At 59.7% G+C, this 24,624-nt stretch overlaps 1 protein-coding gene across 9 annotated transcripts; it reads left to right on the top strand.

Annotated features, from left to right (window-relative positions):
- Positions 1–456: 456 nt before the first annotated feature.
- On the top strand, positions 457–24,553 carry IL17REL (interleukin 17 receptor E like). Of its 9 annotated transcripts, none has more exons than XM_055395835.2 (16): positions 457–641; positions 3,654–3,681; positions 16,561–16,710; positions 16,870–16,976; positions 17,216–17,330; positions 17,573–17,617; positions 17,874–18,010; positions 18,107–18,178; positions 18,260–18,314; positions 18,812–18,975; positions 19,045–19,089; positions 19,369–19,426; positions 19,751–19,914; positions 20,086–20,166; positions 20,350–20,407; positions 21,764–24,553. In XM_055395835.2, exons 1-16 carry the CDS (start codon positions 540–542, stop codon positions 21,787–21,789), a joined length of 1,407 nt encoding a protein of 468 aa, XP_055251810.2. In that variant the 5' UTR covers positions 457–539; the 3' UTR covers positions 21,790–24,553. The 9 variants fall into 9 exon arrangements, 5 of the variants coding, with proteins under 5 accessions (XP_055251810.2, XP_055251809.2, XP_088693713.1 ...); XM_055395834.2 differs by having other exon boundaries at positions 19,751–19,923; XM_088837587.1 differs by lacking the exon at positions 457–641 and adding an exon at positions 1,035–1,193.
- The last annotated feature ends 71 nt before the right edge of the window (positions 24,554–24,624 follow it).

Here is a 24,624-nt window from a genome sequence, read left to right as displayed (position 1 = left end):
GTGGCCTCTCACACCCAGAGGAGGGATGGGGGCACTCAGGACCGGAAGGGTGTTCCAGGCTTGTAGGAGCTGGGGCTGGTGCCAGGGACGGCTCCCACCTCTCTGCCAGCCCCGCTGAGCTCGACAACCAGGGCACGGGCCACCTTCCATACCTCGACTTTGGGACAGAAGCCTGAGAGATGGGGGGGACACCGAGGAACCGTGCGGGGTGCAGGGCTGCTCCCCGAGCCCACAGGCCCACAGTCAGCCCTGTCCCAGCTGCCAGCCCTGGGGCACCCAGCCACCAGAGACCCCAGGCCCCACAGTTCAGATGTCACCTTTGACAGCCTGGAAACTCCAGGGCGTCTGGCCAGGGGCCAAAGCCTGCAGGCGGAAGCTGTGGGCTGTGGCTGTGGCTTTGGCCCCGACCCACTGGGAGGGGGAGTGTCTGTCCTGGGAGCGAGCTCACTCCGGGCTGAGCCGCAGGCTGGGAAGGCGAGGCACAGTTGCCACGGGCCACCCCTTGCACCCTCGCTCGGTGGGCACCGTCCTGCGGCCAGATGCTGGCCGGGCACGCCATCACCTTGATTTGCCTGAGCTGGGGCGCCTACCAGAGCCTGGCTGTCCCCAGGGTCACGGAATGCGGCCTCTCCTGTTCCCAGGTGAGTGTGCCCCTCCAGGACTCTCCTCTGAGGGGCCCTGCCTCTGCCTGGCTGGCCACTGGTCTGGCCCACCTACACATGCGACTCAGAGTGACCAGCAAGGGGCCCAGGGCCCGGGGCGGTGGGTGGTCGGAGGCCTGCGGCTCTCCAAGGTGGTGGCCCGACCCACGGCGCCAGTTGGGGAAGCGTTTGCCGGGAGCATGTGGGGCACCGAGGCCCCGTGAGTGTCCTTTCCTGGGGAGCCGTGTGGGGGCAGCCCGAGGCCCCTCCTGTGTTGACAGGGCCATTTCATCATCTGGGGTGTGGGCTGGGGCGGTGTCCAGGCTTGTGTGGATGCCCAGCTAAGGAAATGCCATGGGCACCGAGCTCATTCTGGGCGGGCAGGTGCCGCGGGGCAAGGATGTGGCTCGGAACATGGTGTCCCGGGACTTTCACTGTCCCCGCGGCGCCCCAGCCAGCAGCACCTGTCTTCGGAAGTCCCCCAGCTCGAGACTGCGGAGGCCAGCCGCTGCCACAGGGGCCGGGGAGCCCCAGGCATGGGCCATCCTCCAGGTGGGGGGTCAGCGGGGACTGGGGGAGACGCAGGGCAGACGCAGGGCAAGCAGGCTCCGGGAGCGGTGGCAGCCGGCGCAAGAGCTCTGGGGACACTGAGGCGCACAGTCAGCGTGCAAGGCAGCCCCCCAGGGCCTGGAGCGTGTCCAGCAGAGGGTCAGGGAGGGACAGGGCAGGCTCAGGGGGCCAGGGGTCAGGCACAGCCTCAGAAGCGGGACGCAGGTCCTGGGTGCAGGGACCCATGGTGGGTCCTTCTGGCTCCTGGTGGGACTGGTGGGTGCAGAGGGAACAGCTGGGCTGAAGTAGGGGTGGGGCCCGCACCTGCCCCGCGGGGATGGTGAAGGGTGGGCTGCTTCGGGGCACTGGGAGGTGGAGCTGCGGGACTGGGTCCCAGACCTCAAGGGAAGGACGAAGCCAGGATGAATCTTCAGACGCGGCTGTAGCGCCTGGACCCAGGCCAGAGGCGTTCTCTGGGCTCAGGGGGCAAGTTTTCAGGCAGGAAACTCCGTGAAATACAGGACTACGGAGAACTGGTGTTGGGACAGCAGGGTGTGGGGGTGGAGTCAGGGTGAGGCCGCAGGGGTGGAGGGCCCCCCTCCGTGGGATGGGCCCGGACAGCGGAGGAGGGGCTGTGGGGGAGGGGCAGGGGAGCCCCCCACCCCGCCGCGGCCCCCTCCACGAGGGGGCATGGCCCGGGCACTGCCTTGGCACCCAGCTGGGGAGGCGGGATCAAGGGAGGGGGATGCGGGGTGGGGAGAGCAGGGGACAGAGCCTGAAGGGCCCGGGGGCGGGGCTGGGGAGGGGCCGCTGGAAGAGGGGCTGGGGGAGGGCCTGGGGGACCCGGGGGAAGGGTCAGGAAGCCCAGGGTGGGGGGCTGACTCGGGCACCTCCGGAGACCTCCCACCTGCATGGAGACCGCCCCCCCCACCCCGCAGCGCTCTGGGCCTTGACAGCCTTCAGGCAGGGCGGGGCTGGGAAGGCGGGGACAGGAACAGCTGAGCACAGGGCGCCTGAGGGTGGGGGCGGTCAGGGTCCCCCACAAGCACCTAGGACCTTGTCCTCCCCACCCGATGGGGCGGCAGAGTGAGGGCCAGGCCCGCTGGGCCCCTGCCCACAGACTCCGCCCTTGCCGGCCCACCTGGGAAGCCCCGAGAAGCCCAACAGCGGAAACCCCCGAGGGTGGGGGGTAGGGCAGGGCAGCCGTTTCTCCGTACCCCCCCCAACAAAGGGCGCAGACCGGGCCCTCTCCCTCATCCGCCACCCCCACCTCCCCAAGGCGCCACCATCCACCGGTGCTCTCTGACCTTGACCTTTGCCCCTGCTGGTCCCTGGGCAGGGAGAAGGGTTCTGGGCACCCAGGGTCCAAGCACCAGACCGCATCCACCCCCACCAGTAACCCAGGGCAGCGGCTCTGTGGTTCTCAGGCACAAGGTGGTCTCCAGAGTCGGGGAGCGTGCCCCAGGGCCAGGACACAGGTGCGCGTCAACCTCTCCACTCCCTGGAGCCCCTGCCAGCTTGGGAGGGGGTGGACTCAGGCCACAGGATGCAGGATGCCGCGACTGGTTCCAGGCCTCCAGGCTGTGGGAGGAGTGAGGTGGCCAGGCGGGGCTGTGGCCCAGGCCTGCTGCCCCCCTGCCTTGCTGGGCCTGCCCTGCGCTGCCCGCTGGCCCCTGGGCCCGCTGGACTGGCAGTCTCACCCTCCGCCCATCTGCTGGGTCTGGTTCTGGGCGGGGCACCCAGGCAGGTGCAGCCCGTTTGCCCAGCCGAACCCCCTGCCGCCCCCGTCACCTTCCTCAGCCGAAGGACCACGGGCAGTCCCCTGGGTTCACCTCAGTGGGGTTCGTCCGGCTGGGGGCTGAAGGCCTTAGTATCTCAGGGGGATGTCGTGGTCAGAAGACCAGGTGGATGAGGGGTGACGGTTAAAAGGCTGGGGCGGACAAGGTGCCTGGGCGGGGAGAGGGGACCCAGAGTCTGGGGTTCAGCGAGGAGTGACTTCCAGTTACCCAGACGATAACATCCAGATCACTGGGAGAAGCTTGATGCCATCCTCACAACTTCTCCAAAATGAAGACTATTTAGGAAGGGCTGTAGCGCTGGAGATGGACACCCAGGAGTGCCTGCCCCCCAGACCCTGGGGAGAGGAGCAGACCCCTGCCCCCACCCGTGCCGGAAAGGAGCCCCCAGCTGTCGGAGCGCCTTGCCTGTGAGGGGCCCCCACCTTCCCGAGCCCCTTCGTCTCCCACCCTGACCCGAGGCATCGCTGCCTGGCGTGAGCCGGGTTCTTGTCTCCCCGCGCCCGGCCCCACGCCGCCAACTCCGGGTGGTCCTGCGGTGCCTGGAGTGCCACATGTGTCTGGGTGGGCCTGACGGTCCAGGGGCGCAGGTCGCCGGGATGGGGCTCTGGGGGTGACACGAGGCGGCCCGCCGACCCCTCACTCCCTCTCAATGTTCTGTCCACAGGGCTTCGCCTGCAAGAGCGGCGTGAACCGTGAGTACATCTCAGGCCGAGGAGGACACGCAGCCCTTCTGGTCCCCGCCTCACGGGCAGAGTCCCCTCTCACCCCTGCCGCCGCCTGGGGCAAGAGGGCACTGCCCCCCTCCACGCCCAGCTGCGGGCTTTCTGGACGTGGGAGTCACGTGCTCCTGTGCTATTGGAGTTTGCTGCTTTGCCAAGTGGCCACGCCAGGCTCCACCTCACCAGCAATACATGGAAACCTCCACTTTCTCATCATGTGCCCCGTTTTTGCCTACCCTAACACGATATCCTATTTTAAAAATAGCTTTATTGTCTTTGCAGACACTTTATATTTTATTTTAAAAGGGGCATAAGGGACGCAGTGGAGGAGGGCATGGCAACCCACTCCAGTATTCTTGCCTGGAGAATCCTATGGACAGAGGAGCCTGGCAGGCTACAGTCAATAGGGTCGCAAAGAGTCCGACGTGACTGAAGCAGCTTAGCACACGTGAATGCAAGGGACACAGAATATATAAGCAGAAAAGTTCAAATAAATCTAGCTCCAAAGCCCTCCTAGAGAAATAAATGCTGTTTATGTTAGGAAGACATGGTTCTAGACATCTTTGTAGGAAAATATACTGTTCCTGGATAAACAGATAACAAAGATTTTGTAAAAGTGAAATTACTTTATTCCATTTAAGTCAGTATTTTATTGAATTTGACTTTAATAGGAAAAACCAAAGAAATGGCTAAACTTTAATTGAATGTTTCTTCACCTCGGGAGGGGTTACTTCTCGAGGACCCTCCAAGGTTAAGGAGTGAGATGCTGAGACAGGACGCCGCAGATGCCTTAGCTGACGGCGTGCCCCCCCCAGGCAGTCCCCTGTCCCCGGTGTCTCTGACCGCGGTCACGGCATCGGGTCACAGCCTGAGCCAGGACCCTCCCCGAGGGGGAGAAGCCTGAGGCGCCCCCGCCGGTGTTTCTGCCGCGGGGCCTGCAGGCTTCTCTCTCGCCCGGGCGGGCCCCTTCCTGGATCACTGTGAACTTCCGACCCGCCGCCGCGGTGGCCCCGTCGCGTCAGGGAGCGTGTCCACCCCCGCCGGAGCGCCGCCTCCCTCCGTTCCTTTCTCCGTGGCGTCTGCTGTGAGCGTTCCGAGCCAGCCGCGTCTCCTGATTCGCGCGTCCTCTCTGTACTTGTTTGAGCCGAGATGAGTGTCTGGCTCCCTGACTGGCGCCTGCGCTGTGACCACCGCGCTGGGCCCGCGTGTCCCCGACGCCGGGCCCTCGGCCACGGGCGCTGCCTCCGTCCAGGCCTGACGCGCTCCCCGCTCCCACGTGCTTCCTCCCCGCTTCCCTCATTTCCTCTCTCTCCTCCACACCGCTCTGTCATCTGTGAGGTTCTTCAGACTTGGTCAGACGTGGGCAGCTGCCTGTGGACTCCCGGATTACTCAGGCCCCCTTCTCACTCACTGACCCCAAACCCATGGTGTTTCCCCGCGGACCTGCTGTGTGCAAGGGCCAGATGTCCGGAGGGCCCCAGGCATGCTGGGGGGACAGGGAGCTCGGCCGGGCAGGTACTGGGGGTGGTGGGGGTGCGGGGAGGGGCCCTCGGCTTCTAGGGGACCTGACGGCCGTCACTTTCCCTGTCCCTCCCCCTCCCTTCCCTCGTACCCCAGTGGGAGCCGTGGAAATGCAGAACACCGCCGGCCTCCTCTCCAGATGGGGGCCTGAGGGGGCTTGCCACGGATCCCCGGGCTTTGTCCCCCCCAGCAGGGCTTCTGGGGCGGGGTCACCAGGCAGGGACACAGCTCGGCCTGGCCCACGTGCTTGGTCCGCTGCGGGGGCAGTTCTCTGGCTCGGTGACCTGTGTGGGTTCTGGCAGGCATGGGGGGTACTTTGTGAGGCTGTGGTGGGACCCCCACACACTCCTGTCTCCGTTTGTGTCTCTGACAACACTGAGACCTGCGTGGGCTCCTCCCGGGGCGATGAGAGTCACCACTGCATCACAGACAGCTCTTCCCACTGTTCTCCTTCTCAGCCTCGGGCTGAGAGTCACATGCTTTGGTTTCGATGCAATAGTATTCACACGCCTCCCCTTTCAGGATTTCGTGAATTGGAGGGGATCTTTTAAGAAGTTGTCCCCGTCCTGAGGTCACAGAGACTTCCTCCCTGTACTTCCTGTGTTTCTATATTAAAGTTTTGTTTCTCAGACTCAGGTCTTTGATTCAGCTCTTGTTTCTGTGTGCTTTGAGGCAAGAGCCCAACTGTGATCTTTGCTGTCTGGAAACCCCGCAGTGGCCACACCAAGTGCCGGACGCCTCCACCCCCACCCCGCCCGTCTTCACATTTCCACGCTGTGCGGGCAGTTCCCCAACGGCCTCTGCTCCTGCTCCCGAGTGAGGCCGTCCTGAGCCCTGGGGGCCCCTCCCTCTGCACCCATCCTGCGGCCCTGCACACTGAGCCCATGGATGAGTAGATTCAAGCTAGACGCTGACTTCTGGTGGGGTGACCCTTCTGCTTCATTTCTTTCCTGAATTGTCCTGGGAGATGGCAATGTCGTCGAGGCGGCCCTGAATCCAGATGCAGGAGCAAGGAGGGCATAAAACAGAAGCAGGGTCCATGCTCCAGGCCCCAGGGCCTCAGGTGGGAGGAGCAACAGAAGGCAGATGGGAGTCTGAACCCAGCAGGCGGTGAGCACCACTGGGCAGCACCCAGCACCTGCTCAGGGACCCCCCCGGGAAGCGGCCCTGCACGGAGAAGCTCCAAGAGGCTCGAGAACAGCTACGCAAGATCAACTGCAGCTGGATGAGCACCAGGGGAAGGAAGAGCTCGGAAACCAGACCGCAAAGCTCGTCCACCCAGCAGCGACAGCAGAGGGCGCTGTGTGCAGCGAGGAAAGCAGAACCCAGCCTGCGGCTGAAAGCTCACAAATCTCCATTCGCATAACCGTGGCCGAGGGGGCCTGTGGGCACAAGCCCCAGGCAAGTGATGTGATAAAAAGAGAATGAGGCTCAGAATAAGGTCCCGACAGGCAAAGGCAGTGCACCAGAGCACCCTGAAGACCCACAACTGGAGCTTTTCATTTCAAAGTGGTTTAAAACAGCCAGTTCAGCTCAGTCACGTTCAGACTTCAGGCTCTGCCACCCCATGGACCGCAGCACGCCAGGCCTCCCTGTCCCACCGACTCCCAGACCTTACTCAAGCTCATGTCCATCGAGTCCATGATGCCATCCAACCATCTCATCCTCTGTCGTCCCCTTCTCCTCCTGCCTTCAGTCTTTCCCAGCATCAGGGTCTTTTCAGATGAGTCAGCTCTTCACATCAAGTAGCCAAAGTATTGGAGCTTCAGCTTCAGCTTCAGCATCAGTCCTTCCAATGAATATTCAGGACTGATCTCCTTTAAGATGGACTGGTTGGATCTCCTTGCAGTCCAAGGGACTCTCAAGAGTCTTCTCCAACACCATAGTTCAAAAGCATCAATTCTTCGGGGCTCAGCCTTCTTTTCGGTCCAACTCTCACATCCATACATGGCTACCAGAAAAACCATAGCTTTCACTACACAGACCTTTGTTGGCAAAGTAGTCTCTGCTTTTTAATATGCTGTCTAGGTTGATCAGAGCTTTTCTTCAAAGGAGCAAGCTTCTTTTAATTTCATGGCTGCAGTCACCATCTGCAATGATATTGGACCCCAGGAAAATAAAGTCTGTCTATTTCCATTGTTCCCCCATCCATTTGCCATGAAATGATGGGACCAGATGCCATGACCTTCGGTTTTTGAATGTTGACTTTTAAGCCAGCTTTTTCGCTTTCCTCTTTCACTTTCATCAAGAGGCTCTTTAGTTCTTCGATTTCTGCCATAAGGATGGTGTCATCTGCATATCTGAGGTTGTTGATATTTCTCCCGGCAATCTTGATTCCAGCTTGTGCTTCATTCAGCCTGGCATTTTGCATGATGTACTCTGCATATAAGTAAAATAAGCAGGGTGATAAAATACATCCCTGATGTACTCCTTTCCCAATTTGGAACCAGTGCATTGCTCCATGTCCGGTTCTAACCGTTGCTTCTTGACCTGCATACAGGTTTCAAAGGAGGCAGGTGAGGTGGTCTGGTATTCCCATCTCTTTAAGAATTTTCCACAATTTGTTGTGATCCAAGCAGTCAAAGGCTTTAGCATAGTCAATAAAGCAGAAGTAGATGTTTTGCCGGAACTCTCTTGCTGTTTGTATGATCCAACAGATATTGGCAATTCGATCTCTGGTTCCTCTGACTTTTCTAAATCCAGCATGAAAATTGGGAAGTTCTCAGTTCATGTATTGTTGAAACCTGGCCTGGAAGATTTTGAGCATTACTTTGCTAGCGTGTGAGATGAGTGCAATTGTGCAGTAGTCTGAACATTCTTTGGCATTGCGTTTCCTTGGGATTGGAATGAAGACTGACCTTTTCCAGTCCTGTGATCACTGCTGAGTTTTCCAATTTTGCTGGTACTTTAACAGTATCATCTTCTAGGATTTGAAATAGCTCAGCTGGAATTCCATGACCTCCACTAGCTTTGTTCGTAGTGATGCTTCCTAAGGCCCACTTGACTTCACATTCCAGGATGTCTGGCTCTAGGTGAGTGATCACACCATCATGATTATCTGGGTCATGAAGATCTTTTTTGTACAGTTCTTCTGTGTATTCTTGCCACCTCTTCTTAATATCTTCTGCTTCTGTTAGGTCCATACCATTTCTGTCCTTTATTGAGCCCATCTTTGCATGAAATGTTAGAAGACTCAAGAAAGTTGATAAAGATGTTAAAGAACAATAGGAACAAAAATTAGGAAATTTCAGAAATGAGGTGACAATACTTGGGCTTAAAACTAAAGGACAGATCACTGCAGAAATGAAGACTGTGTTAGAAGTAGCGAACAGACCCGATGTTAAATGCCTTGAGAGAAATAGAAGGTGAAAAGGGGATTTTTTTTTTTTAATCAAAAAGAAGTGTCATATTGTGTTTGAGTGAACTCCGGGAGTTGGTGATGGACAGGGAGGCTTGGCATGCTGCGCTCCATGGGGCCGCAAAGAGTCAGACATGACTGAGCGACTGAACTGAACTGAACTGTTAGTACAGGGAACTATATTTAATATTCTGTGATAAACCATAATGAAAAAGAATGCTTTTTAAAAATATATATATATGAATAACTGAATCACTTTGCTATACAGCAGAAATTAACACAACATTGTAAATCAACTATATTTCAATTAAAACGAGAATACAAGGGACTTCCCTGCTGGCACAGTGGACAAGAATCCAATTCAGGGTTCAATCCCTGGTCCGGGAAGATCCCACATGCCTCAGAGCAACTAAGCCTGAGCACCGCAGCTCCTGAGCCCGCACTCTAGACCCCGGGAAGCACAGCCCCTGAGCCGGCGTGCTGCTCCTGCTGAAGCCCTCGTGCCCTGGAGCCCGTGCTCCGCACCAGAGAAGCCAGAGCAGCGAGCAGCGCACGCACCGCAGCGAAGGGGAAGCCCCACTCACCACACCGAGAGCAAACTCACGGGGACTCCGTGCAACCAGAAATAAGCAAATAAATACGAATGTTCAGAAAAGAGCACAAGTTTGAAAAGAAGAAAAATCAAAAAGAGGTGAAATGACGTGTCAATCATAGAAGATGCTGCAGATGGGCAAAGAAAGTGCAGAAGGCGGGTGCTGTGAGACCCTGGAGAAAACCGAGCTGCAGAACAGACCCGCAGAACTGCAGCTCAAGGACAACAAACATCCGTAACACTAGGCGTTGAACTTGAGAGGAAGAACCCGGAATACATAACATGAAAACTTAGTCAAGCAAAGTGGCTGGATGTTAAAGAGGAAGTGAAAAATCTTTGGGCATCTAAGCAAAAAGAACTTAGCAATTCAAAATGGAAAGGAAAGTACATCAGATTTTTCAAAGAGCCACATTTTACCCCAGAAGAGAAGGGACAGCAAAACCATAGCGCGTTGTTTGATGACTATAGACACAGTTCTGTGTTGTAATCACAAAACTTGCTGAGAGGCCAGATCTTAATTAATCCAACCATAAAAAAAGAAACAATAATTATGTGACTTGATATGGGTGCTTTTGCTACAACAGCAGTTATTACAACATATAAATGCATCAAACCAGCACGTTGTACTCCTGAAGTTTACACAAGACTATACATCAAATGTATTTCCATAAAAGGACACTGGCCTTCAGGCATGAAGGTACTAACAGGCTGGGGCTCACAGACTCTTGGCCCAAGGGCCCCTCGTAGGGAAGGAGCATCCAGCCACGAGACCCCGGGAGGGGTCGGATGGGCACCGCTGAGAACACGCGCGGAAGCGGCAACGGAACGGTATCACAGCCGAGCACCCTGCCCATGGAGACAGGGGCCGGCCTCGAGCACCAGGACAGAGACGAGTCTGTGCAAAGACAGGTTTCCGCTCTTCCCAGCGCGCCCAGCGGTTAGCGCTGCGACCCAGACACAGTGTTGGGAACACAGCAAATGACGGGACACAGTTTCACGGTGTTCTCCCTGTGTTCTTGAGAGTCGAACCTGGAAGGAAGGAGCTGCTGAGGTCCCATGCAGAGAGTGCGGTGAAACCTCGGCTCTGAGCCGGTAAGCAGCAGGACTGCCGGGGCGCCGCTCTAAGCCGCGGCGGCCCTGTGGAGCTCGTGGACCCGCCTGTGGCGAGTCTCTCTTCCGGCCCTCCCTCTGGGCGCCTTGTCTCCCCAGCGAGGCTGTTTATCTCTCACTGTCTGCTCCAGGGAGTTCGCTGGCCGTCCAGCAGTCAGGGCTCCGTCTTTCCCTGCCGGGGGCCGGGGTTTGTCCCTGGGAGAGAAGCTAAGATGCCACAGGCCATGCAGTGTAGCTGAAAAAAACAAGTCTGCCCCGTGTGCCTGAGATGGCCGTCCCGGGCCGAGGGTTCAGGCACCGCCCCGCAGAGCGGGCTCCCCTTGTTTCTGAGTGGCACTGGGAGTGACCTGAGACTGTCGGGACCGTTTCTAAGTCGTGGACTGAAGTTCCTTGGATCTGCCTGGGTGCACACCAGCGCTGGGAGCTGGCGCCCAGGCCCGCGGAGGCTGCAGGCTCTCCAGGAAGCTCCACGTCCCTGCCCTCCCGTTGAGCCCAGGGCCTGGAGGAGGCAGCAGGTTTCTCCTGATCCCATCAACGAGACGGGGCAGCCCTGGGCCTCAGCATCCCGCCGAGAGGCGGCCTCCCCCCTTCCCCCAGCTCCCTCAGGTTTGATGCTGAGGACCCTGGTTCTCCCACCAGCTCTCACGGGTTTGGGGAATTTTCACATGTATGTTTTCACATGTGTATGTAAGTTGTCTAGGCCTATGTTTCTCACGTGTATGTGTTTCCAGGTATGTTTCGCGTGTTTTACATGTGTGTTTTCACGTGTGTGATTTTACATGTATTTTTTCCCTCCAGCACTGTTAGCTGTTCTCAGCAGAACTGGTCCAGACAGCACGGGCTCCTGTGGGATGCAGAAGGAAACCCCCGATGGGTTTCCAGATGCACGGGAGCCCTTCTCTCTCCTCTTGCCCTGCCACCGCACAGTTAAGTTCACCTCCGTGTTGTACCAGCTCCTGTGTTCACGGTTCCCTTTGTAACCCACTTCTTCCTTCTGAGTTCATATTTCTGCTTTTTAAGACACAGCCAAGCTGTTAGGCCTTCTCTTAGTATGCCTCTGGTTTACTGTGATGGCTTTAAACCTTCAAATGAGATCAAATGTATTTACTTCTCCTTAATCTTTATGAAGAACTTGGGGTTCACAGTGCCTTCCACACAGTCAAATGAGGTTGCTCTGCACAGCCTGTGGGATCTTGGTTCCTAAACTGAGGACTGAATCCATGCCCAGGCAGTGCAAGCGCTGCGTCCTAAGCACTCAACCAGCAGGGAAGTCCATCGCCTCACTTTCTTCTACTCGCCCTCTGTGACCAGGGCCTGTTCTTACTTTGTTACAAGCAACTTCCTGGCACCCATGGTGGCCATGCTCTCCTATGGCTCCACCCTTTGTTGCTTCTGACTCTGACCCTTTTCTTGATTGGCTGCAATAGGTCCTGGTATTTCTCCAGAGAAGGTCAAAAGATGCCGCCTTCTCATTTTCTGCACAGAGGAGGGTGTTTCCACACACACGAGGGACAGCCCCGATGAGGGAGGGCTCTGAGGCTCCAGGCTCTGAGGATGCGCCTCTCAGCAAGGCAACGTCAGGCCTAGGGCACAGCCCTCCTCACCCCACCCCCACCTTGTCGGCCTGACCACACTCCCAGGCTTGACCACGACCCCCTGGAGCCAGGCCGGGACTCGGCCGCCCCTGCAGGCAGCCTCTGCTCCGATTCCAGCCACAGCCCTTGGTAGCTGTTCCCCCAGGATGCTCTGAATCGCCCATCTGACCCCACACCTCGGGTTCATCAGCCCCAAGGCAACAGCGAGCCGTGCTTGCCATGGGGGCCAGGCAGGGGCAGGTGACCATTCTCAGCTCTGACCAGCGGGAAGGATTTTACCCCCATTTAGAACTGCCAGCACACATGGATAGGAAAAGGCAAACCAACTGCTCACTTACTTTGGCCACCTGATGTGAAGAGCCAACTCACTGGAAAAGACCCTGATGCTGGGAAATATTGAGGGCAGGAGGAGAAGGGGATGACAGAGGATGAGATGATTAGTTAGCATCACCAACTCAATGGACATGAGTTTGAGCAAACTCAGGAAGACAATGAAGGACAGGGAAGCCTGGTATGCCGCAGTCCATGGAGTTGCAAAGAGTTGGACACAATTTAGTGACTGAACAACAGCTACTCGCTGGCTTTATTGTTTTTTAAACCTCCATCATCTGGGGTGGTGGAGTCCTGCAGTCCCATCCCCTCCACGTGGAGGACAGGCAGACGTGTTGTTGGTTTCCTCGTTGCTGAATTTGGAAAGTTCTTACAGGTTCTGAACACGCCTTCCTTAACAGGTGCACAATCCGAAAATATCTCCCCCTAGTCTCTGACGTGTCTTTTCACTCTTTACTGGGGTCTTTCAAAGAGCAGAAGTTCGAAAGCTTGATGAAATCCAACTTACCCACTTTTTCTCTTATGGGTCATAGTTGCAGTATTGTGTCTAGGAAAATTTTGCCTTACCTAAGGTCATAGATGCCATTCATGGCAAATAGACGGGGAAACAGTGGAAATAGTGGCTGACTTTATTTTTCTGGGCTTCAAAGTCACTGCGGATGGTGATTGCAGCCATGGAGTTAAAAGACGCTTACTCCTTGGAAAGAAAGTTATGACCAACCTAGATAGCATATTAAAAAGCAGAGACATTACTTTGCCAACCAAGGTCCGTCTAGTCAAGGCTATGGTTTTTCCAGTGGTCATGTATGGATGTGAGAGTTGGACTATAAAGAAAGCTGAGCACACAAGAATTGATGCTTTTGAACTGTGGTGTTGGAGACTCTTGAGAGTCCCTTGGACTGCAAGGAGATCCAACCAGTCCATTCTAGAGGAGATCAATCCTGGGTGTTCATTGGAAGGACGGATGGTAAAGCTGAAGCTCCAATACTTTGGCCACCTCATGAGATGAGCTGACTCATTTGAAAAGACCCTGATGCTGGGAAAGATTGAGGGCGGGAGGAGAAGGGGACGACAGAGGATGAGATGTTTGTATGGCATCAGCAACTCAATGGACATGGGTTTGGGTGGACTCCGGGAGTTGGTGATGAACGGGGAGGCCTGGCGTGCTGCGGTTCATTGGGTGGCAGAGAGTCTGAAGTCTGAATGTGACTGAGCGACTGAACTGAACTGAACTGAAGGTCAGAGAGATTTTTAAAAGTAGGTTTCTTGTTGAGACTTTGGTGGTTTAGGTTTTACATTGAGTCTGATAGTCCATCTGGGGTAAACTTTGCACTCTGTGAGAGCTGTGATCCAGAGCCCATTGTTTCCCAGCGGACACAGAGCTGAGCGCCATCTGCTGGAAGGACTGTGCATTCTCCGCTGGACTCGCAGCGTGCGCACCGAAAGTCAGGCGCGCAGGCCTGGGTGGGGGCGGGCTGCTAGGCTGGGGCTTTGTCTCGGTCCCGGGGAGTCTCTCCCTGTTGCCGGCTCGCCCGCACGGCTCCCCGCAAGAAGCCTGCCTCCCCCTTGCCTTGGCTCCGCTGCGCCTCACGTGTCTTTTCCTCTGGCAGCTTTACAGTCTTCTCTTTACTCTGGCTTTGAGCAAACTGACCGCGGTGTGCTTGTAATTTCTTCATGTTTCTTATCATTCTTCGGGCTTCTTGGATCTGTGAGTGTATAGTTCTCACCAAGCTTGAAAATTTTCTATTCTTTTTTAAGGTGTTTTTCCATTCCCTTATTCCTTCCAGGACTCTTAACTACACATACATTAGGTCACCTGAAGTTGTCCTGCAGCTCCCCAAAGTGCTGCTGTTTTACTTCCTCGCCTTTATCACCGCCACCATCACCCCCACCACCATCAGTACATCGTCACCCCATCACCACCACCACCATCACCTCCACCTCCAGCATCACCACCACCATCCCTCTCCAGCCACTTTAGGGTGTTTTCTATTGCTGTGTCAAGTTCTCCAATCTTTTTTTTCCCCCAATGGCTAATCTGTTATTAATCTAACTAATGTATTTTTCATCTCAGACATTGTAGTTTTCATCCCTATAAGTTGGACTTTCTTTTGAAAAAAGAATCTTTCATGTCTGCAATTAACTTTTGAGCACGTAAAATACAGTTATAATAATCGCTTTAATATTCTTGTCTACTAATTCTAATACCTGTGTCAGTTTTAATTAATTGATTTTTTTCCTCATTCAGGTTATGTTTTCCTGATTCTTTGCATAACTTGTAATTTTTCATTACATGGTAAACTGTGATTTTTGCCTGGCTTCACGGATGGCTCAGTGGTAAAGGACCTGCCTGCCAGTGCAGGAGATACAAGAGACAGGGGTTCAGTTCCTCGAGCAGGAAGATCCCCTGGAGGAGGAAGTGGCACCCCACTCCAGTGTTCTCGCCTGGAGTCCACAGGATCGCAAAGAGGCGGATACTGTGTGACTGAGCGCACACACACACACACACACACACACACTGGATAAATACTTTTATCCTCACAAATATTCTTGAGTCTTTTCTGGAATACAGTCAAGTTCCTTGGAAACAGGTTAATCCTTCTGGGGTCTTTCTTTGAAGATCTGTTAGGCGAGATCAGAGCAGTGCTCCACCCATGGCCAGTTATGAGGCCCAGGGTCTGCGGTCTGGGGGGGCAGGGACCACCCTTAGTTATGAGGCCCAGGGTCTGCGGTCTGGGGGGGCAGGGACCACCCTTAGTTATGAGGTCCAGGGTCTGTGGTCTGGGGGGGCAGGGACCACCCTTAGTTATGAGGCCCAGGGTCTGCGGTCTGGGGGGGGCAGGGACCACCCAGACCCACAGGCTGACGAGACTCTGTCCCCAGAGCCCTTCCGGCTTCTCCTCTTCCTGCAGCTCCTCAGCCCATGCTCGCACCCCGCTCTGCCGAACACTCAGCCCGCCCTCTGCATCACGGTCCTCCCGTGCTCGTCCTGCAGACTCTGGCCACTTCCGGCCGTTTGCCTCTGCCTGGATCTGCCCCACTTCTCTCGGGGAGGCACCAGGCGCCCTGAACACCGTTCCCCCCATCCCCGCCACCCGGCAATGCTCTCGGGACAGCAGGCACCGTGAGGCTCCCGGGTTGCCCCCTCCATGGGCATCACCGCCTACGCTTCCTCACACCCAGAGTCTTGAGACCGCACTTCGCCTGCTGTTCAGGCTGAGCTCCGTGACTCCACCTTCACCTCCATCTTGACCTCAGCGAGGTCCACAGCTCTGGTTTCTTTCCCAGGAACATTTCAGACCTCACAGTTTCTGCTGCCTCTTTGAGTCACATCTGATCTGGTCAGGTCGGGGCTCCACTGAGCAATGGGCCAGCTCTTCTGTCTGGGTCTCAGCAGTGGCGCCTCGGCCCCCTTCTCCAAGGTCTGGGGGCCCAGCCACCATGGCCACGGGGACCCCTCACTCCCGCTCCTCGTGCCGCCGGGGGAGACGGCCTTGGGTGCGCCTTCTGCCCTTCCCCCACCCTCGTACATTCAACCAATCACCCTGGTCCCCATGTCCCCCTCCCCGTGAAGCGCAGGAAGGGCCTTGACACCTTCATCCTTTGCTTCCCCTTGACTATCAGCCTGAGGGCGGGTCTTCCTGCCATGCTGCCTGGGGTGTGCCTGCGGCCTGGACACTGCTGAGCGCACACACCGTCTGACACATCATCTGGCCGGAAGGCCAGGCCCTGAGTGCTGGAGGGAACCTGGACTGCCAGCTCGGTGGGATGCAGGGCTCTCCGGGGCAGGGTGGCACCTGTGGAACTAACCCCATTGACCTTGAAGCGTCTGCCTGAAGATCGGGCAGAGCCAAGACCAAAAATACCGCTCACCCCCGGAGCCTGAAAGCAAGACCCCAGCTGCCTGCATGGCGCTCGGTCCGGCCCCGGCTTCCAGGGCCCTGAGCGAGGCCATTGGGGCCAAGCCATCTGTGCGGTGCTGCCGCCTGCCTGCAGACAGGGCTTCAGGCGGCAGTGACCTTGGGCTCAGGCCCGGGTGCCCCCCGCAGACCTGTGCTGCTGCTCATCCTTGGAACCCATGGGGCCAGCCGGCACGCCTTGGGGGGGCCTCCTCTGCCCCTTTGCTGGCCAGGCGGGGGCCCCACTCCTGGGCCCAGCAGACAGCTCCGCACATGGCTCAGATGGGCCCACCACTCTTCCAGGGCCTGGCCGTTTGATGGCACTGGGGCAAGTAGGGAGGACCTCCCCATTCTGTGCAGCCCCAGAGCCCCTCCGAACCCGGCCACCCACAGGGAATAGCCCAGGCACCAGCAGCCCTGGCACTCAGCCTCCCTCTCCCCCAACAGGAAATATTTTCAACAGCTTCTGCCGGCAGCCCCCTGCGTCCATGCCCAGGTCCCTCCTGGGGGCCCTGGCGCTCTCCTCCGCCATGAAGTGTTCCCCGCCCGACGGCTGCTCCCTGCTTCTGCGCACCAATGCCTCCCTCGTGCTGCACGGTGACTGTGTCAGGGTCACTCCTGGGTCGTGGGGGGGCTCGGGGCTCCTTTTCTCCCCATGACAACCTGAGGGCAGGTTGCGGTGGGGCAGAGAGACCCTGCTCACTGCCTTCTCAGGGGACAGCACGGTCTGACAGCCCGCGGGCCCTCTCTCCATAGAGAGCCTGAAGGGCCTGGAGGTCTGCTCCACAAGCCTGGACACCCAGGAGACGCAGTGCCAGACTGTGCGGGTTCCTAGGGCCTCCCGCCGGCAGGCAGGACGGCAGGTGAGGCCAGTGTCTGACCCCGACCTGCCGGTCCAGCCCCAAGCCTGTGCCTGGCAGCACAGCTGAACCCTGGCCAGTTCTTGCTGCACTCCTCGCTCCACAGCCCATCCCAGCCCATGGACAGGACGCCCCTCCTCCCCTACCCTAGGCTCTGGGTTCCAGCTGTGCGAGGTGGAGCTGGCCTGGCCGGGGGTGGGGGGTTGACATCCAGCTCCACAGCTCACCCCGTCCCTGCCTAGCTCCAGGTACACTTTGACTGCTTCGAGGTGGGCGTGGCCCAGACCCTCTACGTCACCCTGAGGACTGTCCCCCACTTCTGCGGGGTCCAGCTGGGCCAGCAACACCACATGGAAGGTAGGGACCAGGGAGCTGGCATGGGCACTGCCCTCCAGCCTCCAGAGACTGCCCTGGGGCAGGACTCACCCAAGCAGCGGGTAGGCCATGCGGGACAAGTCCCAGCAAGTGCATTTGCTTAATTCTGGGTTGCCATCTCCCTGGAGGGGTGGGCTTCTGGAAACCACACCCACAGAGGCCCCGCTAGAGGCGGCCCCTGGGGCAGAGTGGGTTGGGCCCAACACTGCCCCTGTCATTCGCAGACTGCAGAGACCAGGACGTGGGGAGGAATGTGCCTGACTGCTTCGGTGAGGTCCCTCCCCAGGTGGGACCCCGGCCCCGCTGCCCCTGGGAAGACCCTTGGGTGGTGGTGGGCACCCACAAGCCTCCTACCGGGCTCTTCTGCCCTCCTCACGTGGGAACTCACGATGGGTCCTCAGGCAGGCAACTTCCAAGATGCCTGGGTCTGGCAGGAGTCACCACATGCAGGCTGTCAGGACAGCTGGAGCCCTGTGCCTGGTGACCTCTGGCCCCAGCGTGACCCCTCCTCCTGCCCTCCTACAGCTGAGAAGCTCTCCTACTGGGTGGACCGCAGCCGCAAGGTCATTCTAGTGCAGGTGCCAGAGTCGGGGGGCCTTGACTACTATGTGCGGCTCTGTCTGAAGCGGTTCACCTGCAAGGACGCCGGCACCCCAGTGCGGGTGAGCCCCAGCCCCGCCCACCAGGCCCCGCCCACCCTGTCCTCCCCTGTCGCCCCGCCCACCAGGCCCCGCCCACGGGCCTTCTCTCCGATGCAGGTAACGGGGAACAGTGTCTCCCGGAGGGTCTCTCTACCCTACAGCCAAGAGTTGCTGTGCCTGTGCCTTGAGGTCAGTAAGGGTGCGGCCTTGACACCCGAGGCTGGACAAGAGGATGGGCCGACCCTGTGCTGACCCCAGCCCCTTCCGCAGGTCTGGTCGGCGACCCCTGATGCGGTGCGAATCCAGACCTGCCCCTTCAAAGACGGTGAGTGCCCTGCGGTGCCCGGGAGAGCGAGGAGGGTGGGGTGGGAGATGATGAGTCGGGGGTCCCCAAGAGTGGGGGCTCCTGGTCCAGCGCGGGGCTGACTCAAGGTGGGCTGAGAGTAGCGGGCAGGCCCAGCCTCAGCGCCTGAGATGGCTTCGGGCAGTAGGCAGTCAGAGCTGCGTTCTGGGCAAGCCCTCCAGGTGGTGGAAGCCCTGCATGGATGCAATTGTCCACGTCAGCCAGCGCACAAGCAGACGCGGGCGCCATGGCCTGGCCACCTGGCGAGCCAAGGCCGCGGGGGGTCCTCCCCAAGGATGCGGGGTGCACATCCACCTGGCACATGAGCAGACTGGGTGGGGCCTAGGCCTAGAGCCATGGGAGAAGACGCCTGCCTGGGACACGGCCTGCCCGTCACTGAGGAGGTGCTGGGTCCCGTGGCCTGTCAGCAGCTGGGACAGCGTCCCTCTGACTCCAGACCTGGGGGAGGGTCCCTGCAGATACAGAGAGCCTCTGGGACGCCATCCACTACCACCCGGAGAACCAGGCGCTGAGCTGGGAGCCCATTTGCCCCATGAGAGGCCGTGTGAGTCTGTGCTGGTGGCCAGGGCCAGGGACCCACTGCCTCGAGCTGAAGCACTCAGGCCGGCCGGCCCGCGGCAGGGTAAGTGTCCCCCAGGCAGGGATGGGGGCGGGGATGGACGGCCAGGGCCCTGATGTGAGCTCCCCCCAGGTGCAGTACCCGCTTGTGGACACACAGCCCCAGCTCTGCCTGAAGGTGAGTGGGCTGGACCACTCATGCCCTCCTGCCCTCCCGGGGCTTGCGCAGGGATATGAGGAGCCAGACAAGGGACCCACGGCATTGGGGCAGGGGACCCATAGCCAAATGTCTCCCTTTGCCTTGCCCAGCCCCAGGGTCCAGCCACCTAGCAGCCCCTCCAACCCATCCTGGGCCAACAGTGGGGGGCGGGGGTTGTAACCAGTCCCAGAGGGCCATGAAGGAGGCCTGCCTGTCGCTGCGCACACAACCACACCCTGTCCCTCGGCCTCCTGGCAGTTCTCCACGAGCCTGGGTTTCCAAGTGAGGTGCCCTTTCAAGCAGCCGCGCTTCCCAGGTGAGCCCTCCAGGGGACAGGGCTGCCTGGGGAAGGGGGCCTCCAAGGGGCAGGGCCCTCCCCGACTCCAGAGGGCGGGTCCCTTAAAGGGGGGAGGGGGTCTCTGAGGGGCAGGGCCCCAACAAGGGGGCAGGGCCCTCCAGGGGGTCCCTCAGCAGCAGGCCCTCCAAGGGGCAGGCAGGAGGCTGGTCAGGGGCCCTCACAGTGTGACCGTAGCAAAGACGGCCCTTCCCTTTGTGTAAACACCTCTCGGTCAGGGAGGCGAGACGACAGGGTGTTGGTCAGCGGAGGGTGGGTGCTGGGCCTCACCCCTGCCCACCACAGCCTGGAAGATGACCGTCCAGCCCGCACCCGCTCCGGGCCGCCTCCGGGTGGCCTTCTTCTCGCCCAGCCCTGCCCGCTTCCAGGTGTGCCTGTGTCAGCAGGGGAAGACGTGGCCCCCCGCATGCCGTCGACTGCTCCAGGCTACCCCTGTCCCTGCGACCTCTGTGAGCCAGGTTGGGTGGACACCGTCCTGGCGACCTGGGGGTGGGGCTGACCCCCGACTTTCCTGCAGTCAGAGCTAGTCCCAGCAAGGGTGAAGGGTGGCAAGCGCCACGGTGACCTGGAGGAGCCTGGTCTGTGCCCCCACTGCCTGTGACCAAACCCTCCCTTGCTAGGGTGACTCTGCAGAGGACCCTGCAGTGGCCTTTGTGGACATTCCTGGGGACGAGGCCTGTGCACCCAGCACCTGCATCCAGGTAGGTGTACCGCCCTGCCCAGCCTCCGCCCACCTCCCAGGAGCTGCCCAGGGCGCTGGGCTGCTCTGGGGGTCCCTTCAGCCCCACAGCCTCTCCAGGTGGTGCTTCTGGGGAATGAGGGGGCCTGCATGGTGGGTTGCAGGCTGTGCTGACCTGCTCTCTCTGCCCTGCCCCCGCCCGCAGGGCAGGAGGACCGACGTCCAGTTCTCCACTCCCCAGGAGCTCTGCAACCTCCAGTGTGGTGAGTGATCTGGCCAGGCCTCAGCGGTGGCGGGGGATGGAAGAACAGGCACTCAGGGGCTGCCAGGGGCCAAAGGCCGGAGCCCAGACTGGCCCCTAGCAGCCCCATCGCCCACTGTCAGGATGGGGGGAACAGAGGGGCCACCGCCTCAGCATCAGGCCAGGCTTCTGAGCCTTGACTTGGATGATCAAGGCCCCTCCAGGGCCTCACACCAGGTCAAGGGTGTTGCATCCTCCTCCCTGAGTGTCCACCACCTTGACCCGGGCTCTGGTTCCAACTGCCCAGGAACTCGAAGTCCCCGGCCCACCCGTCGCCCACCCAGGAGTCTGGGACCTCAGACTTGGCAGGATGCAGAGGGAACCCTAAACCTATGGGGCCTGGGTGTGGCCCAGGGGGTGACTTCTGCCTGGGGACCGGGGGTAGGGGGCCAGTGGGTGACACGAGGGCAGTGGGAGTGAGGAGCAGGGCACTCACCTTCAAGGGCAAACCTTTCCCGGTGCTGAAAAGCAGACAGAAAGAGGGGTGTCTGGGCGTCCAAGGCTGTCACCACCCCGTCCACTGATGGGCAACTGGGTAGGTCTCGAATGGCCTCTGAGGGCAGCTGAGTCTCAGCAATGCCAGGGCGCCCCGGTCCCACCCACCTCTCCTGGCGAATGCTCCAGGGCCTGCATCCGCTTTTCCCCTCACCCCACCTCACCACACCCCCCACCTCCCCACCCCAGCAGATCGAAGGGGCGATGGTCACTCCTAAGGGCCTTGTATCTGGCCCGGGGCTCCAATATTTGCCAGTCAGATGACATGGTGGGTGGCCTGGGGCCATGACTGGAGCTCCAGTGCCACGCTGGAGAGTCCCAGGGTCCTGTGAACAGGGAGAGCACTTTAGCCCAGCTGGAGTTGGGGAACCTGGGAGGATACTGCTCCTGGGGTCAGGGTAAACTCCCCTGAAGATGGACGTTTGCCTGCTGACCAGGCACTGGCTTGGCAGGAATGGGCAGGGGGCCCTGAGAGGGCGGGGTCTCATCTCCCTCTCTTTCTTTCCACCTCATAGTCGGAGGTAGGCTGGGGATGTGTGAAAAGTGAACATGAAAGTGTTAAGTCGCGCAGTCGTGTCTGACTCTTTGCGACCCCGTGGACTGCAGCCTGCCAGGCTCCTCGGTCCATGGGATTCTCCGGGCCAGGATACTGGAGTGGGCTGTCATTCCCTTCTCCAGGGGATCTTCCTGACCCAGGGATTGAACCTGGGTCTCCTGCATTGCAGGTGGACTCTTTACCGTCTGAGCCACCAGATGGTTGGGGTGGGGGTCTACGCCCCCACACAAGGCTGCCTGAGCCAGCCCCTCATTCCTCTCTCCCCAGCTGCCACCCAGGGGACAGCAGCCTGAGGCCAAATGTCTCACCAAGAAGACGTGGGTGCCAGGTCCGACTGCGGGGATGCGGCAAGCGGCCAGCTCACGTCTGGACACCCCAGGCCTCCATCGCAAAGGCTAGGCCTCAGGGCATGCACTGGGGGTCCTCACCTGGCCCCAGACTGGGGGTCCCAGACCTCTCAGGTCTCCAAAGGCCTGCAGCTCCTCGGGCCCTTGGGCCATGCCGGGGCTTTGGGTCAGACGAAGGACCTCCAGTCCCTCCTGAACCCTCAGTGGGGTCAACAGAACGGCTCCATGGGCAGCCCCTTTCCCAGAGGGCCTAGCCCCTGACACGCCCGTCTCAGCCTGGTGCAGGCTCCCTCTGGACCACCTAGCATCCCTGGCCCTGAGCACGAGGTTCTCTGGAGTGCAGGGTGTGACTCCACCCTTCCTGGAGCTGACCAAGTCTGGGGGCCAGGTCACCCACACACGGGCTGGGGTCCACACCCTGGGTGCCCCCTGGGGCCCAGAATAGGCCTTTACCGGCCCCCACCCTTCAAAGACTCTGCTAAGAACCTGAGCGCCAAGCATTCGAGCACCCAACCAGCACGCAGGCCCCCAAAGCTCGGACTACCTTCCACTCCCCAGGCCCCCAGCCAGGACAGTGTGGTGAGGGATGGCCCCTGCATTGACCTCAGGGGTCACCTGCCAGGACGAGCCATTCTCAGGCGCGTCGCACCCCCTGAGGTCACCGTGTGCCACCTGTGCTCAAGAGCCACAGGGCGCCCTTGGCCCTGCAGCGCCATTCCTGTGTCCCAGGCAGTGGTCACCCAGCAGTCAGCCGGCTGGGCCTGCCCTCACGGGACCTCCTGCCAGCTCACAAGGACTGCCGGGCTGCTGTCTGGAGTCCCCTTCACCTGACACAGGGCACACGGGGGCACATGGGGGCCAGGCCCTGCCCCTGGGCCCACCCTGGGCTGCGTCTGTGCATGCGCACCTGCCTCCAGGCCCGGCTTGGGATGTGCCTCGTTAGCTGGACACAGGCCCCTGGACTTCTCGTCATCACTCCCTTAGTGGGAGCTGGTGCCCCGCGCCGACGAGAGGGGTCAGCGGAGCCCATATGCCCCCTCGCTCAGAAACTTGTCTGCCTGGCTGGCCGCTTTCCTTGAGGACAGGGAAGGGGCCGGCAGGGCCAGGGAGCCCTCGTGGGGACTGGGGGACCACGGGGCTGCATGTCCCCCCTGAGGCGGGATGGAGGGCGTGACTGCAGCCGGACCCCCGCCTGCGGTTCGAGAGGGGCTGTAGTGCCCCCAGCCCCCGGGTCCTGTCCCCCCGCCTCGGCCAGGCCTGGCCCCCGGCGGGGTGTGCTCTGGGCTCATGCCAGTACCTGCCATCCTCTGGAGACCCCTGTCCGCCCCAAGTGCCCCCTCCCCGTCAAGTTCTGGCTTCTCACGCCTGGCCCATCTCGGGGTCCCTGCCTGTGCACAGAGACTGCGGCCCTGACCCAGGGCCTCCCTCGGAAGGAATCCTTGACCTCCTGGAGGGGGTGGGGGAGGTGGGTTGGGGGGCGGGTGCTGGGAACTGACCAGATGCAGGCTCCCCCACGACTTCTCAGCAGCCCTGGCCATCCCACATGGGGGAACCGGAAGCCCAGACGAGGGGAACGACTGCCCTCCTCTCCAGGACTAAGGACCTGCCTGGCCACAGGGCTGGGGTGGGGAGGGGTGCTCCAGGGTCCCAGCTGCCCCGCTGTCCAGTATGTGCTGCCCGCGCATGGTGGGGCACTCAGTGCAGGGCTCTGAGCTGGGCCCTCCACGTGCACCTGGAGCCCCGTGGCCCAACAGGCCCGCTGTCGTGGCCAGTGAAAGGCCGCTCCTTCAGCAGGACCTCCTCCCCAGCCCGCCACACCTCTGCAGGAGGGGACCGATGCGCTCAGGCCCCAGGGCGAGGGGTGACGGGTACCCCGCCCCCCCCCGAGCTCACAGGTAAACCAGGTCGGTGTGCCTCATCCATTCACCCCCTGGTCCCTCCTGCAGTTCCTGAGCGTCCGCTGTCCCAGCAGTAGGAGCACACAACACCGGCCCTGGGGCTGCGGACTACGTCTGCTCTGGCCTGAGCTGCGGGGCCCCAGGTCAGGATTCTCAGCCCTAAAGCCCGGGCAAACAGAGCTGACCTCTGCGTGGGGAAGACAGCTCACAACAGCTGAACCTATCACTTGTATGAGTGCCCGGTGTGAGAAGACGGAGGCCGAGAAAGCAAACAGGAAGTGTGTGTGTGTGTGTGGTGGGGGGGGGTACCATTTAGAGCAGGGTGGTCCCCAGTATGACCAAAGAAATGGGCAATACCTCGAAGTTGCTAGGATTCAACGTGCTTGGGGTTTGAGGGGGGTCCTAGTTTGCAGGAACCCTAACTTGTGTCGCGGGAGCGGGCTGCTGTCATGAGCTGGGTTCTGCAGTGAGGAGCGTGGAGCAGCTTGTCCTTGCTTGCTCTCTGCCCCCGGAGGTCAAGCTGAGGCCAGGGTTTGGGTGTCTAGCTGGAGTCGCCAGAGGGAAGGGAGGCGGCTGGGCAGGCAGGGCTGGGCGCTGGGTCCTGGCAGCAGGGGCCCTGGACAGCAGTGCCCACGGCTCGGGGGCATCTCTGGAGGCAGGCACACACCCACCCCGCCTGCCCCCAGCAACAGGCGCCCCCTTCCCCCCTTCCGGTCAGAACGCGAAGGGCGGTTGTTCCTGAAGAACCTTCATGAGTACAGCTTCCAGTAAGATTTTGATGATTTTAATTCTTTTAAAATGGCTGCTTATTACGTTGAGACCACTGACCCTTTTTTCCCTAAAACTCTTCATTTGCACGTTTAAACATATTTTTCCACGCTTC

Source organism: Moschus berezovskii, chromosome 6 (assembly GCF_049115385.1).
Source record: "Moschus berezovskii isolate FMDL1 chromosome 6, NW_MosBer_1.0, whole genome shotgun sequence".
Taxonomy (NCBI): Eukaryota; Metazoa; Chordata; class Mammalia; order Artiodactyla; family Moschidae; genus Moschus; species Moschus berezovskii.
This window is presented reverse-complemented; position numbering and strand designations above follow the sequence as displayed.

What these genes read in the sequence shown, in the direction of transcription:
- IL17REL (XM_055395833.2), top strand. Translation starts at nt 1,056, where the DNA reads ATGGTGTCCCGGGACTTTCACTGTCCCCGCGGCGCCCCAGCCAGCAGC. An exon ending in TGCCTCCCTCGTGCTGCACG is followed by an intron (nt 16,711 to 16,869) that starts GTGACTGTGTCA and finishes CTCTCTCCATAG; the next exon opens with AGAGCCTGAAGGGCCTGGAG. An exon ending in TGCTGTGCCTGTGCCTTGAG is followed by an intron (nt 18,179 to 18,259) that starts GTCAGTAAGGGT and finishes CCCCTTCCGCAG; the next exon opens with GTCTGGTCGGCGACCCCTGA.